Here is a 19,725-nt window from a genome sequence, read left to right as displayed (position 1 = left end):
CCCATCCTGAACTCTGTTGCAGAAGCTGCAAAGCACCCTGGAACCGACTCGACGCTGTCGAGCATCAAGATCATCTCAGGCACCAGGTACATTGTGGTTCGGTCCCCCTGGTCTTTCTCCGCAGACCCCTAGTGACATTTACGACCCCTTGCTCTCTTGGTGCTGAAACCAAATAAGCTTGAACAGTTAAGACTGATTGCTTTATCAACTACCGTCCTGTCAGTATCCAGCGTGCATCCCTTTCCTTCGTGAAACTGTCTGTCCTCTGCGTTCCTTTACAAGGTGGGTTGTATTTTGTAGTGTGCTAGAACTGTCTGGAGTAATAATAATAAAGTAGATATGTGTAGACAATCTTGACTGGACAGTCCCTTTTATCATTCGGTACAAATTGTATGTTTGCTGTGTTGTAACTAACCAACGATATATGAACTTGCAGAAATAAGCCTTTGTTGGGATGAAAATTAGAATATCCCACCCCTCTAGGCACTTTCAGAAGAGGTGAACCCCATATGAAGTGATAAAATCAGAGGGAAGAAAACCGTGCCGTCAAACATAACGTAAAAATAATATAGCGCCAACTATTAGAAGCACGGCACTAGAGGCCATTTTGCAGTAGACCCAAAAAGCACAGGCCTGCACACTTGCGCTGCCATGAACACTGTTCACAAGGTCCTACATTAGCAAGACTGAATGATTCTGCTCAGCAAGTTCTCATGGAAGTTCACTTCCTCCTTGGTCCTCCATTGTTGCAATTACTCAGTATCATTCAGAGGAATGCCCCCTGCAAAAGCGTGAGACAACACCAGGCGCCACAGCCCGCCCATTCTATGATCTCCAATCCCCTCCCAGCCAGCCCAAAACTAGACCCACACCACTGACCCGACACCCACACCCCTGCATTCCATGATAAGCATACGACCCTCCTGCCCCAACACAAATCAAGTGTCCATAGTAGATCTACGCATGCACGGCTATATTTCTTCAAGCATAACCTACAGCCTTGGTAACATGAGGTACAGGGAGGGATGAATTAAAGTTCAATCCTAGGGTGGAGACCTTGAGTGCGGCAAGAGCGGTATTTATGAAGCTCTGAATGTGTGGGTCAACCTGACTGTATTTTATCCTCCCTTCCCCCTGGCACCTCTTCCCGTGCCTCCCAGGTACATGCCACAGCGATGAAATAGGGATCTTAGCGTGTTAGTTTAGCTGCAACGTTGTTGTTTACGAGCAGCCTGACCTCCTCCCAAGACCGATATGAGCCCAGCTGACCCACGTGGAGACCGATCGACAGCAACAGAACTAGCCAATTGTAGCCTGGTATCCCTTATGGAACAGGCCCATGTATAGGGCTTTGCCAATCAGCAACGCCAGTTTTGACTGTATATTGATGACGCTAAACTGCCTTTTAAGCCTCTGGCTGTACTGAATTCCCTCAGAGCGCTCTCGAGCTACAGAGTCCTTTGCTGTTATTTGTATTCTGTACAATGAAACCTCGTCATCCTTGCAATGCTATCTCCTGGCCTATATCCATAGAGGGTTGTCTTTATCCTGCAGTATGCATGAAGAGGGACTTGCCTTCACCTGCCATTCTGTCCACGTGACCAAAAATTGGACAAGGAGGTTTATAATTTACTTGTGTTTCCAATCTGTTCGGATCCCTTCTGGTGTACTTGAGGTGTGGGGCCGACTGATAGTTTAGAAACCGATATTCATTCCTGGACCACTGGTGCCCCGGAAGGTGATTCATCACAGGCATCTAGTATTCGTGGAAAAGATCTGCAGCCCTCACTCTGCGCCTCATCGAGGTGTCTGTAGAGAACCTCCTGCTTTCATTCAGCAGGATTCTGGAACCCAAGAAATGCATCCACCTGGATGCCAAGTGAATGGGGTGTAACGTTTGGCACCTTGGAATGCTGCGTATGAGGGGTTTGAGGCCTGGAGATGATACTGCGGCCGATCTCTGGCACAAATGACTGGGATTCCAGGACCTGCCCCAATCACCTGTCAAATAATGGTCTTTTTCTGACAGGCGGTGCCCTGATGAGCAAAGGTCCCAGAACCTGTACACAGTATGGTGAGATGTAAGATGGCTCTCAACCACCCCCCAGCTCGTTAATCAAGGAGAAAGAAGGGCAGTGATTCAAGAGGTTCATGCCTCCCATAACTCTTAGCTCTGAAATAAATGGAGGGAGCCCCCAACCAGCTCCACCTGCCTTACATGCGTAGCACCGATCCCTTTTGAACATAGGTACAATCAGAGGCGTGATTGGGGAGGTCTGGGGGGGGCTATAGCCCCGGTCTTTTGGTTGTAGCCCCGGATAGAAGCTCAGGTGCTACAACCAAAAGGCTAGCTAGCCCCGAGTCTCGACGGTCCCGACATCAGCGTAGCCCCGGATCTTTTCCAGACCTAGCAACACCCCTGAGTACAATGCAGGGAGGCCATGTTTTGTCTTAAGCCTTTTCATGTCTTTCCAGGCATTGCACTGCCACCTTACTCCTTGCTGTGCTTTGCTGGGCTGTATACTTGCAGGTGAAGCAATGTCACCACCTGTCAGGTCACACTATGCCCGCTCACAAACTCGGAACACAATAATGTCTGCAATTGATAGCAACGGCACTGGGGTCTCCCTGCCAATTGCCCACTGACACATCACCAGCAGAACTACTCAGCTTTACACGAGGCAAGGATGCAATGTGACAGAACACACAACCTGTGACAGAACACACAACCTGCACTAGAAACTGACATAGTCAGTGACACACCAAATTGCAATCACCCTCACGGGAACCTGCATTAGAAACTGACATAGTCAGTGACACCCCACATTGCAATCACCCACACCGCAACTGACAAGTACCGCCATGTTGACAAGTACCATAAAGGGATAATCTAATATATGGTGCTGATCATTTTATGCAATTCTCTGTCTAATGTTAGGTTAATGCCCATTTGCAAAGCAAAAACATGCCAACTGTTTGTCATTCTGCATTTGCCTGACTCAATGCCAATTGTACTTGTAATATGTACGATCGTGCTAGATTCATGGAGGGCACTAATCGGCACTGCCCTGTGGCATTGCCTTATCTACAACCAATTCGAACTATGAATTAACTTTTCACCCTCCCAACCATATCCGACACCACATCCCTCCACAAAACCAGAATATTCAAACACTGCATGCCAAAAGCCCTTCACCATAACCTCAAAATGCATGGCATGCATGCATCCGCAAACCCAAGGTGGTCCCCACACAAACTCACACTTTATGCCGAACACAACAGGTATGCGCAGGCCAGGTCTTATGCACACCCGCAGACAGAGCCCAATGTCCTCCAGTCTGCATGCATCAACATGGCAGCAGCAGCCAACTTGCCCCACCCCCCCCTCTACTCCCACTAACCTCTCCACAACCCACCCCGGGAAGTTCACCAAGTGCAAAGAGGCCATGAAAATGGCACAGGTTCTGTTGTGCACGACCTATTAACATAACCCTTTGTTTTAAAATAGTGTTTGGCGATGGAATGCAATTGTATCGGATATGTAATATGTTGGAATTGATTGATTGCTTAATGATGATGTTATTTAAATAGAACCTTAGTCATTATACAAAAGAATACACCTGATTAATGTGCCTGGGGTAATGCAGAACTTTGTTCAATGAGTAAACTCAGAGTAGGTGAAACGTGAATAGGCAGCGTGGGTGTGGGTGTGGGTGTGTGTACGCGCGCGCAAATCATATTTTTGGGAAACTAAAATGTTTGCAAGTTGTGTGCAGCCAGGGGAAGGCAGCTTTTTCTGATGTGGAGGGACTCGGCTGGAAGAAGCATCCTTTCTTCGGTGCGCGTGGATCTGTTGCGTGATTGATCTCCTGCGCCATATACATGAAGGTTCTGTGATTGGGTGTTGGCTCCAAGGTGAATGGCCATGAGATTGGTCAGTGCACAAAGTAGTAGTGAGACAGACTGTTCATAAGGGCAGGAAAGGAAACTTTCGAGTCACTCTGTCTGAGAGCGGCAGAGGATTCCAGAGGCTGTTTGATAGGGCCATGGAGAACAGACCCTTCAAGAGAGGTTGGCGGGCCACCTCAGGATACATTTGTGTATCTTGAGGTGGTCCCACCAAGTGCTAAATGCAGAGCAAGCTACCCCCACCACGAGCCACAAAAGAGTTAAGACCCCCCGCGGATCTAGCAAAGATGACGAGCTGAACACAAGGACTCAGGGAAACATGGGGGCCGAGTCACTGGGAAATCACCCCCAGAGGAACTGGGAGGTAGCAACCTTTTCATCTGGAGATGGGCTCACCCGATAAAAGTTTCCGTAATCTGGATACAGATCGGCTTGGCCAGACCCCAGGCAGTCTGTACTCTTAGCAGGGTCGGAATGGGCCATGAAATTGTCTCGGTCACCAATGAAAAAGTGGCCCACAGTTGCAAATGGCTATTCATTCCTTTTGTGACACTGTCTGACTAGTACCCAAGGGGGAGTTCTTTGAGAAAATGTGATAGAGGGCCAGGGGACCATTCCGGTGGTAATAGTGTGCGGCACAAATATCCTTTAATATTAACATTAACATGTAAATTGTGTATTTTAAAGAAAATGTATTCAGCAACACTGGTCACAACTATTAACCGCATAGTAAAGTAACTCACCAAACTGGCCCACATTGGCCAACAAAGTGTCCCAATTTGACCAAAAAAAACTGGCCCCTGCAAGCATTTTGCGTTTTAGGTTCGGCCATGAGCCCATTGCCCTATAGGCCAGTCCTAGCCTCACTCTTAGCAAATGTGTCAAAAGACGCCTTATGTTGGAGAGAGTCTCGCCCCGTTTCTGACAGTGAGTGGAGCTGGAGTTGACCCTAGGTCGCCACACTATCTACAACCTTCAGGTGGGAGTCGGAAGCTGGTCAACTAGTTCATGCTCATCCTGTCACCTATTAGAGGGACTTTCTAAGAGCATAGTGCCTCTACGGACACCGGGTGCCATACCACAGAAACTTTGCACCAGTGCGCTGGCACTATGGCAACCATTATACTAGTGAAAAAAGCATACTCTTTCTGTGCATTTGTGCACCAGTTTGCCCTAAAGCTATGGGATTAGCACTAGGGAAAACTTTGTCATTGAAAGAATGCATTTTCTGCACTAAGGCAATGTTTGCCCTAGTACTAATTCTGTACAAAATTGTAGTTGTAGTTGCACTGATGTAGTTGTAGTTGCACTGGTGTAAAGTTTCTGTAAAGAGGTCCCTGGCTCGAAATGCCACATGCACCACCTACAACTCCCATCAGCCCTGCCCAGCCCTGCCCAGTTTAGCCAATAGAGAGGGTTCATGGGAGTAGGGGTCTAAAACATCTGGCGAGCCACAAGTTGCAGATCCCTGGTCTAAACCCTAAGAACAGCATGCGCTGTGTGCAGTGTGAAATGTCAATCAGTTTCACAGTTGCCCGTCCCACAGTGTTCAACATTCGCGGTGCCTGCCCCTTTCAAGTGATTCTCAATGGCTGACAGGGAAGCCCAACCCCCAAACAAACGGAGACAGCGCGATGTTGCAATGCAACTTTCTTCAATAGCGCCAAACATCCTCGTGGAGTTTGGTTTCACCACAGGCACTCATGATTGGCTTCCGATGTGTTCTCACTGTTCGGATTAAGAGAAATACAGTTCGACAAGCCTTGGCATCACAGATAACACAGTTCGCCATTACGGCGCACTCACACATTAGGACTTGGCTATGCCACTGGGTTTGGTTGTTACAGCTCGTCTCCTGTTCCAGCTGCCTGAAGTCTTTGTGATGCAGGATATGGGGGGATGTAGCACGCAGCCGTTGCCCTACTGATGCAATCCCTGGTGATGACCGGTGTACCCAAGAGGTTGGTGGCTTACACCCATCATCCCCCACATGTACCACACTAAACATTGGTTGAGTGTTGGGAATAAAAAGGCTGTGGGTTTTTATTGCACATCATCATGTAATAATACACCAAACAGTCAAACAAACAGACTGATTGTGGTTTCTGGCTGCTCCTGCAGCTCCTTATATTGGCCAGGGAGTAGCCTATGTGGGGCCGTGTTCAGGGCCCGGCCGGCTGGCGCCGACGGCAATTTGCACCCTTGGGGTGCCTCATTGTCCGTACCTGGGTGTTTCCCGCCTCCCCTACCCTTGGGTGCTTAGCACTTCCTTCTTACCCTGTACAGAAGTGTTGCTGGCACTTGGCCCATCATCCTGCCTGGCTCCAGGAGTCTGAGGGGGTGGGTGAGGAGAGGGTGTTGTGCATGTATTCCCCCAATACTAACTATCCCTCTCCTTATCCTGTCCTCCTTGGGGCACAGGTTACTGGCCCACGCTTTTGAGCTGCAGGGTTCCCCCTCTGCAGCACTGCCTAGAGACAGCACACACACAATCATGCAACTTCAAGAAAGGACACACAGCATGAACCATGTCCTTCAAGCATTGGAATGGAGGAGACCGTTATGCAGTGCCCTCAAAGCTATGCAGCTCCAACCAGCAATCCCGCTCGCAGATGCTGGCAATCAAGCATGCTACGCCCTTACAGACACAGCTGCGCCTAATCTATCTCACGGGTGCTGCTACTCAAACATACAGGGCCCGATTCATGGATTTTTTTGCACGGTTCAAAGTGACTTTCCACTGATTCAGTGGACACAAACCCTGATTCAGTGAACTGCGCAAAATGTATTTTTGCAGTGCAAAGTCTGTGCAAATTCATTTTGTAATGAAAAAATGACTATGCACTGACATTGCACTGCAAACATACAATTGCACAATTCCATGAATCTGGGTTTGTGTCGGCAGTGCAAAGGCACTTTTCAGCAGTGCAAAGGCACTTTGAACCGTGCAAGAAAGTCCATGGATCGGGCCCTTACAGCTTCATTCATGGAATTATTTGCACGCTGCAAAATGACTTCACTGTTGCAAAGTGACTTTGCAATTCCACTAAACACCCTGATTCATGGAACAGTGCAGAGTGTCTTTTTGCCATGAAAAGTCACTTTGCACAGCAAAAATACACTTTGCACTGCCCCACCCTGATTCAAGGAGCAGTGCAAAGAGTATTTTTGCCGTGCAAAGTGTGAATCAGGCTGTTTGCTGGGAGTGCAGTCACTTTGCACCAGTTACAAGTCACTTTGCACCGTGCAAAAAAATTCCATGAGTCAGGCTCTGCATGTTTGCGTACCAGCTCCCGTGAGATCGATTAGGCCCACGGTGTCCTTGCAGACACACAGCACCAAAGCCCCTTCACACAGGTCTTTGTATGAGACAAACACACAGGCCCGTATCCAAGAAATGTTGCACGGATGCAAGCACAATTTTGTATAGTGTCAGCACTAGGACAAACTCTGCCCTCGTGCAAAAGGAAAGGAACAGGGGCTTGTTTTGCTCAGGGAACCTGTTACGTTAGCACTGACGTGCCAGCAGTGCCCTCCATGTTGTTTTGATTCGTTTGACAACAGGTGTAAATCACACACCGAAATAATATACAGATTTATACAATTACCAAAATGAATGAGCAATCTCTTCCACCACGTATGTGCAGGGTGGGAGGCACTTACATGGATTCCTACGGAATCTGTCTCCTTTTTTCAGGTGCAAACACATGCAGATTCCAAAAGAATGCATAGCCACCTGTGCTCACATCAAATTCGCATGCGGACGTTGTGGCAGGGTCGTACATGCCGGTCCATAACCCCACTCTGCCTCTCAACTACACCAATATTGCATGGAGTCAAAACCAGGTGTAAAACACTTTCTACTCACTACCGGATGCACTTTTGCACCGGCTATTGTTTAAGCTAGTATTAACACCGTTCCTTATTAGCACTAGGAAGCGTTGCTATAGTGCAAAAATGTATTGAAAGCATACAATTTTTTGCATTCGGACAATGTTTGCTCTAATGCTAATAGCACTCCAAATTGCACTTGTGCAAGTGCAGGGTTTCTGCACTGTGGGCCCAGCGCAAGTGCAGGGTTTCTGTACTGTGGGCCTAGCGCAAGTGCAGGATTTCCGCACTGTGGGCCAGGCGCAAGTGCAGGGTTTCCGCACTGTGGGCCAGGCGCAAGTGCAGGGTTTATGTACTGTCGGCCCAGCGCAAGTGCAGGGTTTTTGTACTGTGGGGGCATGCACTCGCTGATGTACTGGCACAACATGTGGGAATGTTCGGCATGCTTGCAGTGCTCATGAGTCAGGGCATTGTGAGGGGGGCTCTGTGCACAGTGCTTGGCTTGTGGCCCCTACTCCTTTGCCTGCCCTTCATCTTATCGCCCTGTGCTCACTCTTTCTTCTGCAGACTGAGGTCTGGATACCCCCTGGTGGGCATGGCCAGGCTGGCCTACAGGGCAAAAGAGAAATGCCGAAACAAGAATGCAACATGCTAGTGTGGGCCATTTTCTTTCGTCAAAGTGGCCCACTTTTCTGGCCAATGTGGGCCAGTTTGCTGAGTTACTGCACTATGCGGCGAAAAGTTTTGACCATTGTTGCTGAATAAATATTCTTTAAATTGCACACTATGCATCACAGTTTATCCGAAAACTCCCCCTTGGGTACGATTCAAACAGTACCACAAAAGGAATGAACTGCCATCAGCTGGTCAGATAGCACAGCAAGCTAGGCGGTGGCCCCTGATTATCTGTGTGCAGCCTGCTGTGGCAAGTTCAAATCCGGGCAGTGTCAACACAGCCTTTCATCCTCCCGAGGTCGATGAAACAAGTACCACTCTGTGGGATAATAATGTCTTCTGTTATTTCAGCGCTCCGAGACCTCTGGGTGTGCAGTGCTATATAAGAAATACATTATTATTTGCATTTGTCTGCCACTTTTTCAGTGGTGCCAGAGACAATTTTATGCCCCAGTCCAGCCCTGCTGGCAGGGGCACAACAACCTCCCCAATTCATTGGTGATTCAGAGCAGTATAAGAGTTTAGAAACAGAAAAGAGCACAGTATTGCAATATCCAGAGGACATTCTTCAGAACAGAGCACTGCTTTGCATTATAAGAACAGAGCACCGCTTTGCAATGTTATGAGGACATTCTTCAGAACAGAGCACAGCATTGCAATATTAGGAGGACCTTCGTCAAAACCGAGCACAGCATTGCAATATTAGAACAGAGCACAGTATTGCAATATTATGAGAACATTCTTCAGAACAGAGAACAGCATTGCAAAATAATGAGGACATTCTTCAGAACAGAGCACAGCACTGCAATATTAGAACAGAGCACAGCATTGCAATATTAGGACAGAGCACAGCATTGCAATATTATGAGGACATTCTTCAGAACAGAGCACAGCATTGCAATATTAGAACAAAGCACAGCATTGCAATATTAGGACAGAGCACAGAATTGCAATTTTCTGAGGACGGTCTTCAGAACAGCACACAGCATTGCAATATAATGAGGATATTCCTCAGAACAGAGCACAGCATTGCAATATTCTGAGGACATTCTTCGGAACCGAGCACAGCATTGGAATATTATGAGGACATTCTTCAGAACAGAGCACAGCCTTGCAATATTAGAAAAGAGCACAGCATTGCAATATTCTGAGGACATTCTGCATAACAGCACACAGCATTGCAATATTATGAGGACATTCTTCAGAACAGCGCACAGCATTGCAATATTCTGAGGACATTCTTCATAACAGCACACAGCATTGCAATATTATGAGGACATTCTTCAGAACAGAGCACAGCATTGCAATATTAGAACAAAGCACAGCATTGCAATATTAGGACAGAGCACAGAATTGCAATTTTCTGAGGACGGTCTTCAGAACAGCACACAGCATTGCAATATAATGAGGACATTCCTCAGAACAGAGCACAGCATTGCAATATTCTGAGGACATTCTTCGGAACCGAGCACAGCATTGGAATATTATGAGGACATTCTTCAGAACAGGGCACAGCCTTGCAATATTAGAAAAGAGCACAGCATTGCAATATTCTGAGGACATTCTGCATAACAGCACACAGCATTGCAATATTATGAGGACATTCTTCAGAACAGAGCACAGCCTTGTCAATATTAGAACAGAGCACAGCATTGCAATATTCCGAGGACATTCTGCATAACAGCACACAGCATTGCAATATTATGAGGACATTCTTCAGAACAGAGCACAGCCTTGCAATATTAGAACAGAGCACAGCATTGCAATATTCTGAGGACATTCTTCATAACAGTGCACAGCATTGCAATAATGAGGACGTTCTTCAGAACAGCGCACAGCATTGCAATATTATGAGAACTTTCTTCAGAACAGAGCACAGCCTTGCAATATTAGAACAGAGCACAGCATTGCAATATTCTGAGGACATTCTTCATAACAGCACACAGCATTGAAATATTATGAGGACATTCTTCAGAACAGCGCACAGCATTGCAATAATGAGGACATTCTTCAGAACAGCGCACAGCATTGAAATATTATGAGGACATTCTTCAAAACCGAAAAGAGGTTTGGCAGAGAAGGGCCTAGCAAGGTACAGCGCTTAGACAGCAATTGTATGGGTTATGGATGGGCTGCGGGTGAGAGCAGTAGTGGGAACCTGCCAAGTACCCACTAAGGAAATGTAGCTAGGCGGCAAACACGCTGCAACTCAACAATTTACCCCGTATAGTTCTTCGTGCAACTGCAAGTTATTGGGAGCCCACGTATGAATTTGTTATTCTGATTAATTACTTACCTCAACTTCATACCCAGTGTATAGAGAAATCAAGTCTAAGCCTCAGTGGAAGAGCAGGAAGCTCGAAACACGTGTCAGGCTGCAACAGTGTTGATTCAAACCCACAAACATACATAGCATCTGTGCTTTTTATTGCAATTGTGTGCGCAGTGTGAGAGCAAGCCCTCTCTTTTCGTAGTTCATTCTTCAGAACAGCGCACAGCATTGCAATATTATGAGGACATTATTTTTATGTAGAAGGAACAGTCTCTGATCAGCAACCGGAACACCATGATAGGGGAAATGCTGCGTGAAGACAGAATGGCCAATCCTGGAGCATCTTTATCGAACTTTCCTAGAACTCCTCAAGCTAATTAACAACGTAAACATTAAAATGCTTATAAGCTGAGCAGCCCCACCCCCCTCCTGCATATCCCTGCACCGCTGATCATTGGGAAATGATTCTGCTGGGAGGTCCCCGCGACAGGAAGCTGCGAAGGAAGCGGGTGCACATCTGCTCCAATTTCTGCCTAGCGGCACCTCTTACATCTTAATGATGAAGCTTAGGAAGTTCCCAATATAAATTATACATGTCAACATTATCCACTCCATACGGGAGATGCTAGTTCAGTCCTGGTTTTAAGTTAGCATTCTGGGACGTGTAGTCCTGGATTGCCCTACTATAAACACATGACTACAAGTCCCACAAAGCAAAGTTAAAATCAATCATGTGTAAGTAATAGGCTACCCTCTAATCGCGGGACCCATACAGGAGAGTAAGGAGTTTCCAACTCCAGGCCTCGAGGGCCAGAAACCTGACAGGTTTGCAGGATATCCCTCATGAATATTCATGAGAAGAAATGTGCATACATTTAGAATTGTTGTATGCAAATTGATCTCATGAATATTAATGAGGAGTATACTGAAAATCCGACATGGACCCAGCCCTCGAGACCTGGAGTTGCACAACCCAGAGTTAGACTAGCGAATATTTCAGGTCTTTCCATAAAATACACATGTGCACTAGGTGTCAGTCACTCTGCTCCCGGGATTCAGTGCACACATGAGTATGAGGCAACATCTTTATCTGTCCCTATTTACAGACTGCCTGGTCTGCCCACCACATAGCTGGATACACCACCTCACACAGTGTGCGGCTAGGCTGCCGGCACTAATCTTGACTACTCCATAATGCGTACCAACCAATGTTGCCAGAGCGGCCCCTGTACGCTGGTGTGGTCTGTGATTGGGTGAAAGCAGCATTAGAATACATATGTGACATGAATGTCTCCGTAAAGACCTGGAGGTTACATCTTTACAACTAGTAGTTCATCACACGTATCCTGAAATTAAAAAGTACAGTAACAACACAGTGTCATGCAATAAAAAGGACATCACATGTATCATACTAAGAAGACATGGCATCACAGCTGCTGTTACAACACTGCCAAGCACATCCAACATGTTTCACATATATATATATATATATATATAGACATGGGCAGTTTCATGGTCTCGCTACCAGCACCTGCTCCCATGGCTTGCCCTCTTAGGTGCACACACGCCGAGTGTTTGATGATCCACGCGCTGACATTCTGGGACACGATTATAGAAACGTTGCGCGGGTCAAGTGCAGAAATTGCACAGTCTTAGCACTAGGGCAAAGTTTGCCCTATTTTTAAAACACTGGGACATATTAAAAATCCATTGCACCTAAACAAGTGCAGCTTGGCATGCTATAAGCACCTGGGCAACAATTACTTTAGTGCAAAAAAGATAGATTTTTGATGTATTTTGTACCAGGGCAAAGTTTGCGCTTGTGCTAATACCAGTCCGTAAAATGCACTGAAAATGTATATCTTTTTTGCAGCGGGGCATGTTTTGCCCAGGTGCTTATACCATGTCAAGCTGCACTTGTCATGGTGTCATGGCGGTCTAATATGTCCCAGTGTATTTAGAAATACCAATACCGTACAGCTTTGCACTTGCATCGGAGCAAAGTTTCCGTAATCTGTCCCTGGGTTGTCCAATGTAAGCAGAGTATTACTATGTGCCCACCGTACCTGACTGGGCAGAGTTTTGTAAGTATTATAATGAATAAAATACCTCCCACCCTGCATGCAATTATGATCTAAATATGGGCGCCATCCCGCCATGGAGCGGCATGCAGTTATGTTAGCCAGTAGACAGGACACAAATGTGTAGTGGATCAGTGTAAGACACTTTGGGCCTCATTACACGGACGGCGGTAAGGGTTAACGGTCACCGTTAATGGTACCGGTGACCGTTAACCCTTACCACCTTACTACGAGGTCCCTTTGCGCGTTGGAGAATTTAACGCCTGCTTTTTGCAGGCATTAAAAACCAACCCGCAAAGGGAGCAGGGGGCTAATTACGGTACCGCAATTTGCGGTGCCGTAATTAGCACCTTCCGCATTCCCATTATGCCCTATGGGGCAAAAATGGGAATGGGGAAGGGCAATGGGGGAAGGGGGAATTAACGCCCCACCAACTTTGGAATAGGGTGGTAATTCCCCTTTCCTCCAAGGCGGTGCCGGTATTTTACCGGCATGGACCAAGGTGCCAATAGCACCTTGGTCCACCGCTGTCCGTGTAATGAGGCCCTTTGTATTAGAAAGAATAACGTTCCCCCAACCCTGCATATCGCCACATGGCTCCTGGTGGGTCTTATTGGGCCATTGGTGAGGGGGGATCGCTCGGGGCAGCGCAACACAGGTTTGAATCCCAATCCTGCGCGTAGAAACCAATCTCTGGTATCAAGCGCCTTATTAAAGAACAATTATTTTTTAAAGAACTATTATTTAGCCTATGACCTCCTGCTTGCGTATGGTGTCTGAGTACCCCGGTGACCGGGATACACTGGTCATGTGCAGCGGGGGAGCCCTGGATACAGTCCCGGCGTTTTGGGAAAAGGTGGTGTGGTTCAAATAAAGTCCCCAAAGAGCATTGATGCTGAGGACAGGGCTCCAGGCATCCTTTGGGTAGGCCTCTGGCATTCCACGGGCTGGTGCAGCGGGCACGCGCCCTCTAAATGAAGAGTGACCCATTCTCTGGCATTCCAAAACAAACAGCCAATGGTCAGCAACAAAGCCAACTTAGCGATACAGGGCCGTGTGTCTGCGAGTCTTTCTTCCTGTGTGAATATGTGGGCGAGGGTACCCATGCCTTCATTGGACGGAGCCATAACAAAATGGTCCATTTAGGTGATTCAGCGCCTGGGGTGCTAGGATACCGTTGCTAGCAACAACGGAAGGAGTGTGACTTTGTGCTCAAGTTGTTATCAACTTTTTCAGGATGCATTGGTTCTATTCCCAGCTTTCCCCAGATCCAAATGGTGTGATCTGGGGCACATCTCTTCAGCGACAAGGCCTTGGTTTATGTGGCAAAATTGAGAGTGTATAGGAGGGGGGTGTGAAGAGCAGTTTTACGCGCCATGCATAAAAAATGCTACACGATTCTGTTCAGCCCCCAGTTGTGTGAGCCATCACTGTTGCCCCCCCACCCCCCGGCTCAGCGGGGCCCAGCATATCTTGGCTGTACGCTTTATCCTGTTCAGAGCTGGTTTCCCGTTTTGACAAAATCCGGTTCCACAAGGATGGTTGAATCACACAGAGATGTTATCGTATATTTGTATAACGCCTCCGGTCATATGTAATAGCGTTGAAGCGCTGTCTCGTGCTTATAAGCAACAACAATTGTTCCTATATGCACTATACTGCGATTCTGGGTGACAGCGGATCTCGTGTGTGTGTGTGTGTGTGTGAGAGAGAGAGAGAGAGAGAGAGAGAGAGAGAGAGAGAGAGAGAGAGATCCAGAATATATAATGTGTCTGCCTGCCATAGGGAATGTGGCTAATTGTCTTCCCTAGTGTTATCAGCAGGCTCCTGCCAGCCATGCCCTTTGCCCTGATCCCAACACCTGGAAATAATAAGGTAATAAGGCATGCTTTGCTGCGCGTGCCTGAGAAACCACGGCTGGACCAGCCGTACGGGCAGGGATGTCATTTGGAGGTCACCAGGGGTTGCACTTGCAACCCCTGAGTTCTCCCTTGCTACCCCTGAGGTATCCCTTGCTACCCCTGTGGTCTCCCTTGCTACCCCCAAAAAATTAAAAAGATTTTTTTTTTAAATGGAAGCGCCTAGGCTGTGGTTAGCGCCATGTGGCGCTTTGTTTCTGCAGTACTTGTTCTCTGTTCAGGCCTCTTAAAAAAAACATGAGGTTCCACAAGTGTAACACTTTGAGCATTGACCCTAAATAAGAAAGAATAGGAATAACAAATAATGTGTCTTTCTGGAATTCTGTACAATAATTACTAGATTCATTAGAGGTTCATTTCAGCCACACTTCAGAGGGTGAGTCACTGATTTACTCTGTTCCTAAACACCTGAAATTCACAATGCAGACACAAACTTCCAAAAAGCATTTGGAGTAGAATAAGCATCAATTTCGGACTATGCATTTTGCTTTTCGCAAGTTGCAGTTATAGCATGTTTTTTTCTTCTGCTGTCTCTGTTACGATCAGTGGTCGAAGTGGGCGGGAGCGGTTGGGAGCGGTGCTCCTATACTTTTTAAAATTACATTTTACTGTTCCTATACTTTTATTTTAAAAAGAACGTATTCTGGAATGGTTTCATTTTAAAATAAAAAGTGTAGGAAGCAGTTGACGCTTGCACTGCACGGAACGTTACTTTAAACAGCAGGTGCATTTGTTGGGGGGGGTTGTATTGTGGGTCGGAGGGGGTGTTGCAATGGGGTTTGTGGGGGGCGAGGCAGGCTGGCAGGAAAATTAGTTCCTCTACTTCTTTTCATACACTTCGACCACTGGTTACGATCATCACAAGACATTCCATCTTGGTGTCCTCGGTCACTTGACAAAATCATTGTGCCTAAAAGCTTGTGTACAGTGTAGAAATGTTTAACCATAGCACATAAAGTGGCCCTTGATTTCATTGTGCCACAATTAATGCTTTGTTGTAATGTGTCTGTCTTTCCTATCTCCATGGCATGCTGTTCAGGATGTTTGTTTGCATGTATGAGTTAACGAGTGCCCAGAGTGCAGAATGTCGTGTGAGGGCGCTGCTTTCCCTGGGCTACCCTCCCAATGGTATGTATTTTGTCAACCTCTGAAGTAGATCAATGGACGCTTGACATTTGGCCAACTTTGCACCAGACCTAGAGATTAACTGGCCTGCTGTTAAATCTCAGTTACCAGTGTATTGATATCCACTACAGAGTGTAATTTGCTTTCTGACTTTCACAGCATTCAGACATGTAATTTCTCATTTTAATATTGCTAGTAAGATATCTATAGCCGGTAATATTGCTCAAGGGGTTGAGCGCTCAGCCTTTCATTCTTCTGTTAAATGAGTATCAACACAGGTTGGGTGATATTGTATGTATATTTGATCTATATAAAGCGTTTAAGCGTAAGTGCTATATTATAACACATTATCATTTGGATGCAGCAACGTCATTTAGGAGTCACCATGGGTCGCAACTGCGACCCCTCAGGTCTCCCTTGCTACCCCTGTCGTCTCCCTTTATACCCCTACAAAAAAAACAGGAAAACACTTTTTTTTTTAAATACAAGCTCCTGGGCTGTGGCCAGCACCATGTGGCTCTTTTCTTCTGGAGTGGCTGGCTTTCTTGTTCAGGCCCCTTATGTAAAATAAAAAAGACAAAGAACAGGGGTGCCACGAGTCTAACACTTTCAGCAGTGACCTACATAAATAATACCAAATAATTTGTCTTTCTGGAATTCTATACAATATTTCTGGACTTTAGGTTTATTTCAGGCACAATTCAAGGGGTGAGTCACTGATGTAGTCTGTTCTTAAATACCTCAACTCAGCCTTTCATCCTTCTGAGGTCGAAAAATGAGTACCACCAAAAGTGGGGTGATATTGTATGTATCATAAAGGGCATAAGCGTAAGTTCTATATAATAAAACGTCATTGTCATTTGGCTTTGGACGTCTGCTTGCATTCACAGTAATTTGGTCATATGGGCCTATACACACTATTAACGATTCATATGGCGATCCATTCTTGTATGAAATGTATATCACATTACAGTGATATCGAAACCATGTTTTTCGTAGTGATGTTACTTCGGGGTGGGATGAAATTACATCATTTCCAGTGATGCCACCAGAGGTCAAGGGTCCTGTGATGTCACTTCCGCTACCCCAGGCACTTTGGTGAAATGGTGTCCCTGCTTGTGGGCGAGTGGCAAACGTTAATAAGGGGCGAACGCCACCACTTCCGGCCAGAATATGTGCGCAGGAACGCACGATGCTGTGCGCATCCATTGCCTTTTAAAAGCCTGCCTGTTTTCCTCCCCCTCCTCCAAGGTCATTTCTGAGCAGCAACACACACGTGGGGTGGGAGAGGATAATCCTGGCCTACTGCTGTGTGAGCGTCTGCGTGTGTTGGAGGGGCACATCCTGGACAGGAGAAGGCCGCTGAACAGTGGGCCGCAGACAGGTGCCTGTCATTCAGGGCCTACTGTCATGTGTGTGCGCATGTCCACGTGTCCGTGCATGGTGTTCAGTCAGTCTTGTCCCCCGTCGTGACATATATAAAAGGATAGTGGCATTGAGAGTGAGTAGTCTAACCAGGCTCACACACTGTGGTCAAGTGGGAACGCCGAGATTAGAACCCAGGATCTACAGAGTTTAGCTACTGGCTCGCATGCCCCGCTTCCCCAAAGGTGCCCTTTCGCTGCCTGGGGGCACGCCCCCGCCCCTGTGGGACGGGTTTAGAAATTATTTCTCCAGGCAAATCCCAAAGAAGCCCCCCTGCCGGTCGCACAGCGAACGAACCCCGAACCGGCAGGTGCTCGAGGGATCCAGGGCAGCCCACGGGCTGTGCGTCAACCAATGGCCGGCTGGAGCTGAACTCTGCGCACCCGAGACTGCGGGTGTGTGTCAGAACACACGGTGCCGCGCAGGCACCACACCAGATGCAGACCTCACAGGTTGGCCTAATCACCCCGAAAAAGACGCCCCACTCCATGGTTCACATAAGACACACAAGACCCCGGCCCACTTGCACCGTGCACATAAGCGCCTCTCCTGTGCGCATGCCGCGTCCTAATGCTCCCTCGTGGCCATCTCTTACACTGCGTTACAAACTTTTCTGGGGCGCGCTGTTGTACTGGGGGCTCCCGGAGGGGCTGGGGACAGCCACCCCCCACCCGCGCAGAAAGGAGGCGTTGAGACTGCAGCAAAGCGGCGCACTGAGGACCGGGATGCGCGCTAGTGGGGAGGAAGCTTGCCACCACCGCGGACTTCAAGGGGTCTCTGGACCACCCGCAAGACAAAGAGCGCGCCCTCAGTGAGCGTGCAGGCGGAGTCAAGGGCGCCGCGCCGCCGCCGGGGAGGGAGTGCGCGGCAGACGCATGCTGGCGGCGGCCGTGGCTTCACACTCAATGCATTATCACGCCGCTGTCCCAAAGCCAGCACTACCGCAGCGGGACTGCGGGCAGCCCCCGCCTCCCCCGGGATGGCACGGAGCCGTGCGGCGAGGTGTCCATGCAGAGAAACCCGCCCCCACCCCCCCCTGGAATTACAGCCGTGCTCCCAGCACCGCGCCTCCACCTCTAGCACGGCACCCGCACCTGCCCGTGTGAGCCAGGCACTGTACCCCATCCCGACACACCGCACACCAACCCCTAGCATTGCTGACCAGACCCTGCCCCCCGCTGAACACCAGCTTGCGGGGATGCGCAGCACTTCCTAGCAACGTGCCACGGGCAGTCACGTTATTACACACCGCACCTGCCCGCACGGCTCTTCGGTACACACCCAGACCGGGTGACCCGGTGCAGCACCGCAGCCCAGTGGCCACACGCGCCGCACTGCACATATTGCGAGAGAGGGGGCACAAAGTGCGGACTTACAGTACGAAGGAACTGGATCTCGTCCTCGCCGCCTTCGGCCCCCTCGGCCATGGCTGGGGGCGCCGCGCCGCAGGGCAGTGTTCTCGGTGGTGCCGGCGTGGGTGCCTGGTGGGTGCCGCGCTCCTCCTCAGCGCCAGCCCGGGGAAGCCGCAGGGTTAAGCTCCGGCTGTGCAGGGGGCGGGGGCGGACCTTACTCCGGGGAGAGACGAGAGGGATGGATCGCACGCGGGCCCGCAGGACGATCCCCAGCCGCCGCTGCCGCAGGTTCGCTGCTCTGGCCCCTCAGCTCTCGGGGAGGCGGGGTGGGGGCTGTGTGGAGCTCCTCTGTCAATGCCGAGGGAGGTGGGGCTCGCTCCCCAGTTCCTCTGCTGATGCCGCAGGTGCGGCGGGCCGGCCCCCTGGCGCCCCCTGCCGACTACCTCGCGCACCAGCGGGCGCCGCTGCCAGCGCCGCTCTGCGCTTACGAGCTCTAATGCGGGGATGAGCGCAAAGGGTGGCCGGCTGCCCCGAACAGACATCCGTGGCAGGTGCATCGCTGGGACCCTGGGTGCGCTGGGAAGTGGCGGGGCGCTGCGTGCATTGCCGAGAGCGCGACACCCAGCACCGACGCTAGCGGAGGTGCCATGAACATCACGGACCAGGCAGCAGGGGGGACACAGCAGGCTGCGGGAAATAAAAAGAGCGCCTCCGCGGATGCTCACGGCGCGAACACATCGCAAGAAATACGGCATTGATGCCGGATAGACCAGCCTTCCATGAATGAATGGGCAAGTGTGTAGCGCTAGGCAGCAAACCCAAGGACCTCTTGGCGCTACATGGCGAAGAACATTCCATGAATGACTGGGGAGGTGTGTGGCGCTAGGCAGCAAACCCAAGGGCCTCTTGGCGCTACATGGCGAAGAACGCGTCGAGGGTGTTTTACATGAAGCACAGATGCTGGCCCAGAAGAAACTGTGCGGGGTAGTTCAAAATTACCCCGCCCCCACCCCCTACTGTCTAGAGCTGGGAAAACCAACACAACTACATTGATTTGATGTAGATTACGCTTTTTTCAAAAGCAAAAGGCAGTGGAAAAATAGTAGGTTTGGGATGGAGGGGGCAAGTCATTTCAG

At 48.9% G+C, this 19,725-nt stretch overlaps 1 protein-coding gene across 1 annotated transcript in view; it reads right to left on the bottom strand.

Moving 5' to 3' along the window:
- The window catches only part of RYR2 (ryanodine receptor 2), a 3,854,281-nt gene extending 3,835,095 nt beyond the window's left edge, over positions 1 to 19,186 (bottom strand). Inside the window, exon 1 of the mRNA XM_069607971.1 lies at positions 18,614 to 19,186. Coding sequence (XP_069464072.1) covers positions 18,614 to 18,664 — 51 coding nt within the window. The 5' untranslated portion in view covers positions 18,665 to 19,186. The remainder of the gene's footprint in view (positions 1 to 18,613) is intronic.
- Between the last annotated feature and the right edge of the window lie 539 nt (positions 19,187 to 19,725).

Source organism: Ambystoma mexicanum, chromosome 4q (genome assembly GCF_040938575.1).
Source record: "Ambystoma mexicanum isolate Mex_15411 chromosome 4q, UKY_AmexF1_1, whole genome shotgun sequence".
Classification (NCBI taxonomy): Eukaryota; Metazoa; Chordata; class Amphibia; order Caudata; family Ambystomatidae; genus Ambystoma; species Ambystoma mexicanum.
Note: the sequence above shows the minus strand (reverse complement) of the source record. Positions and strands in the feature narration are given on the sequence as shown.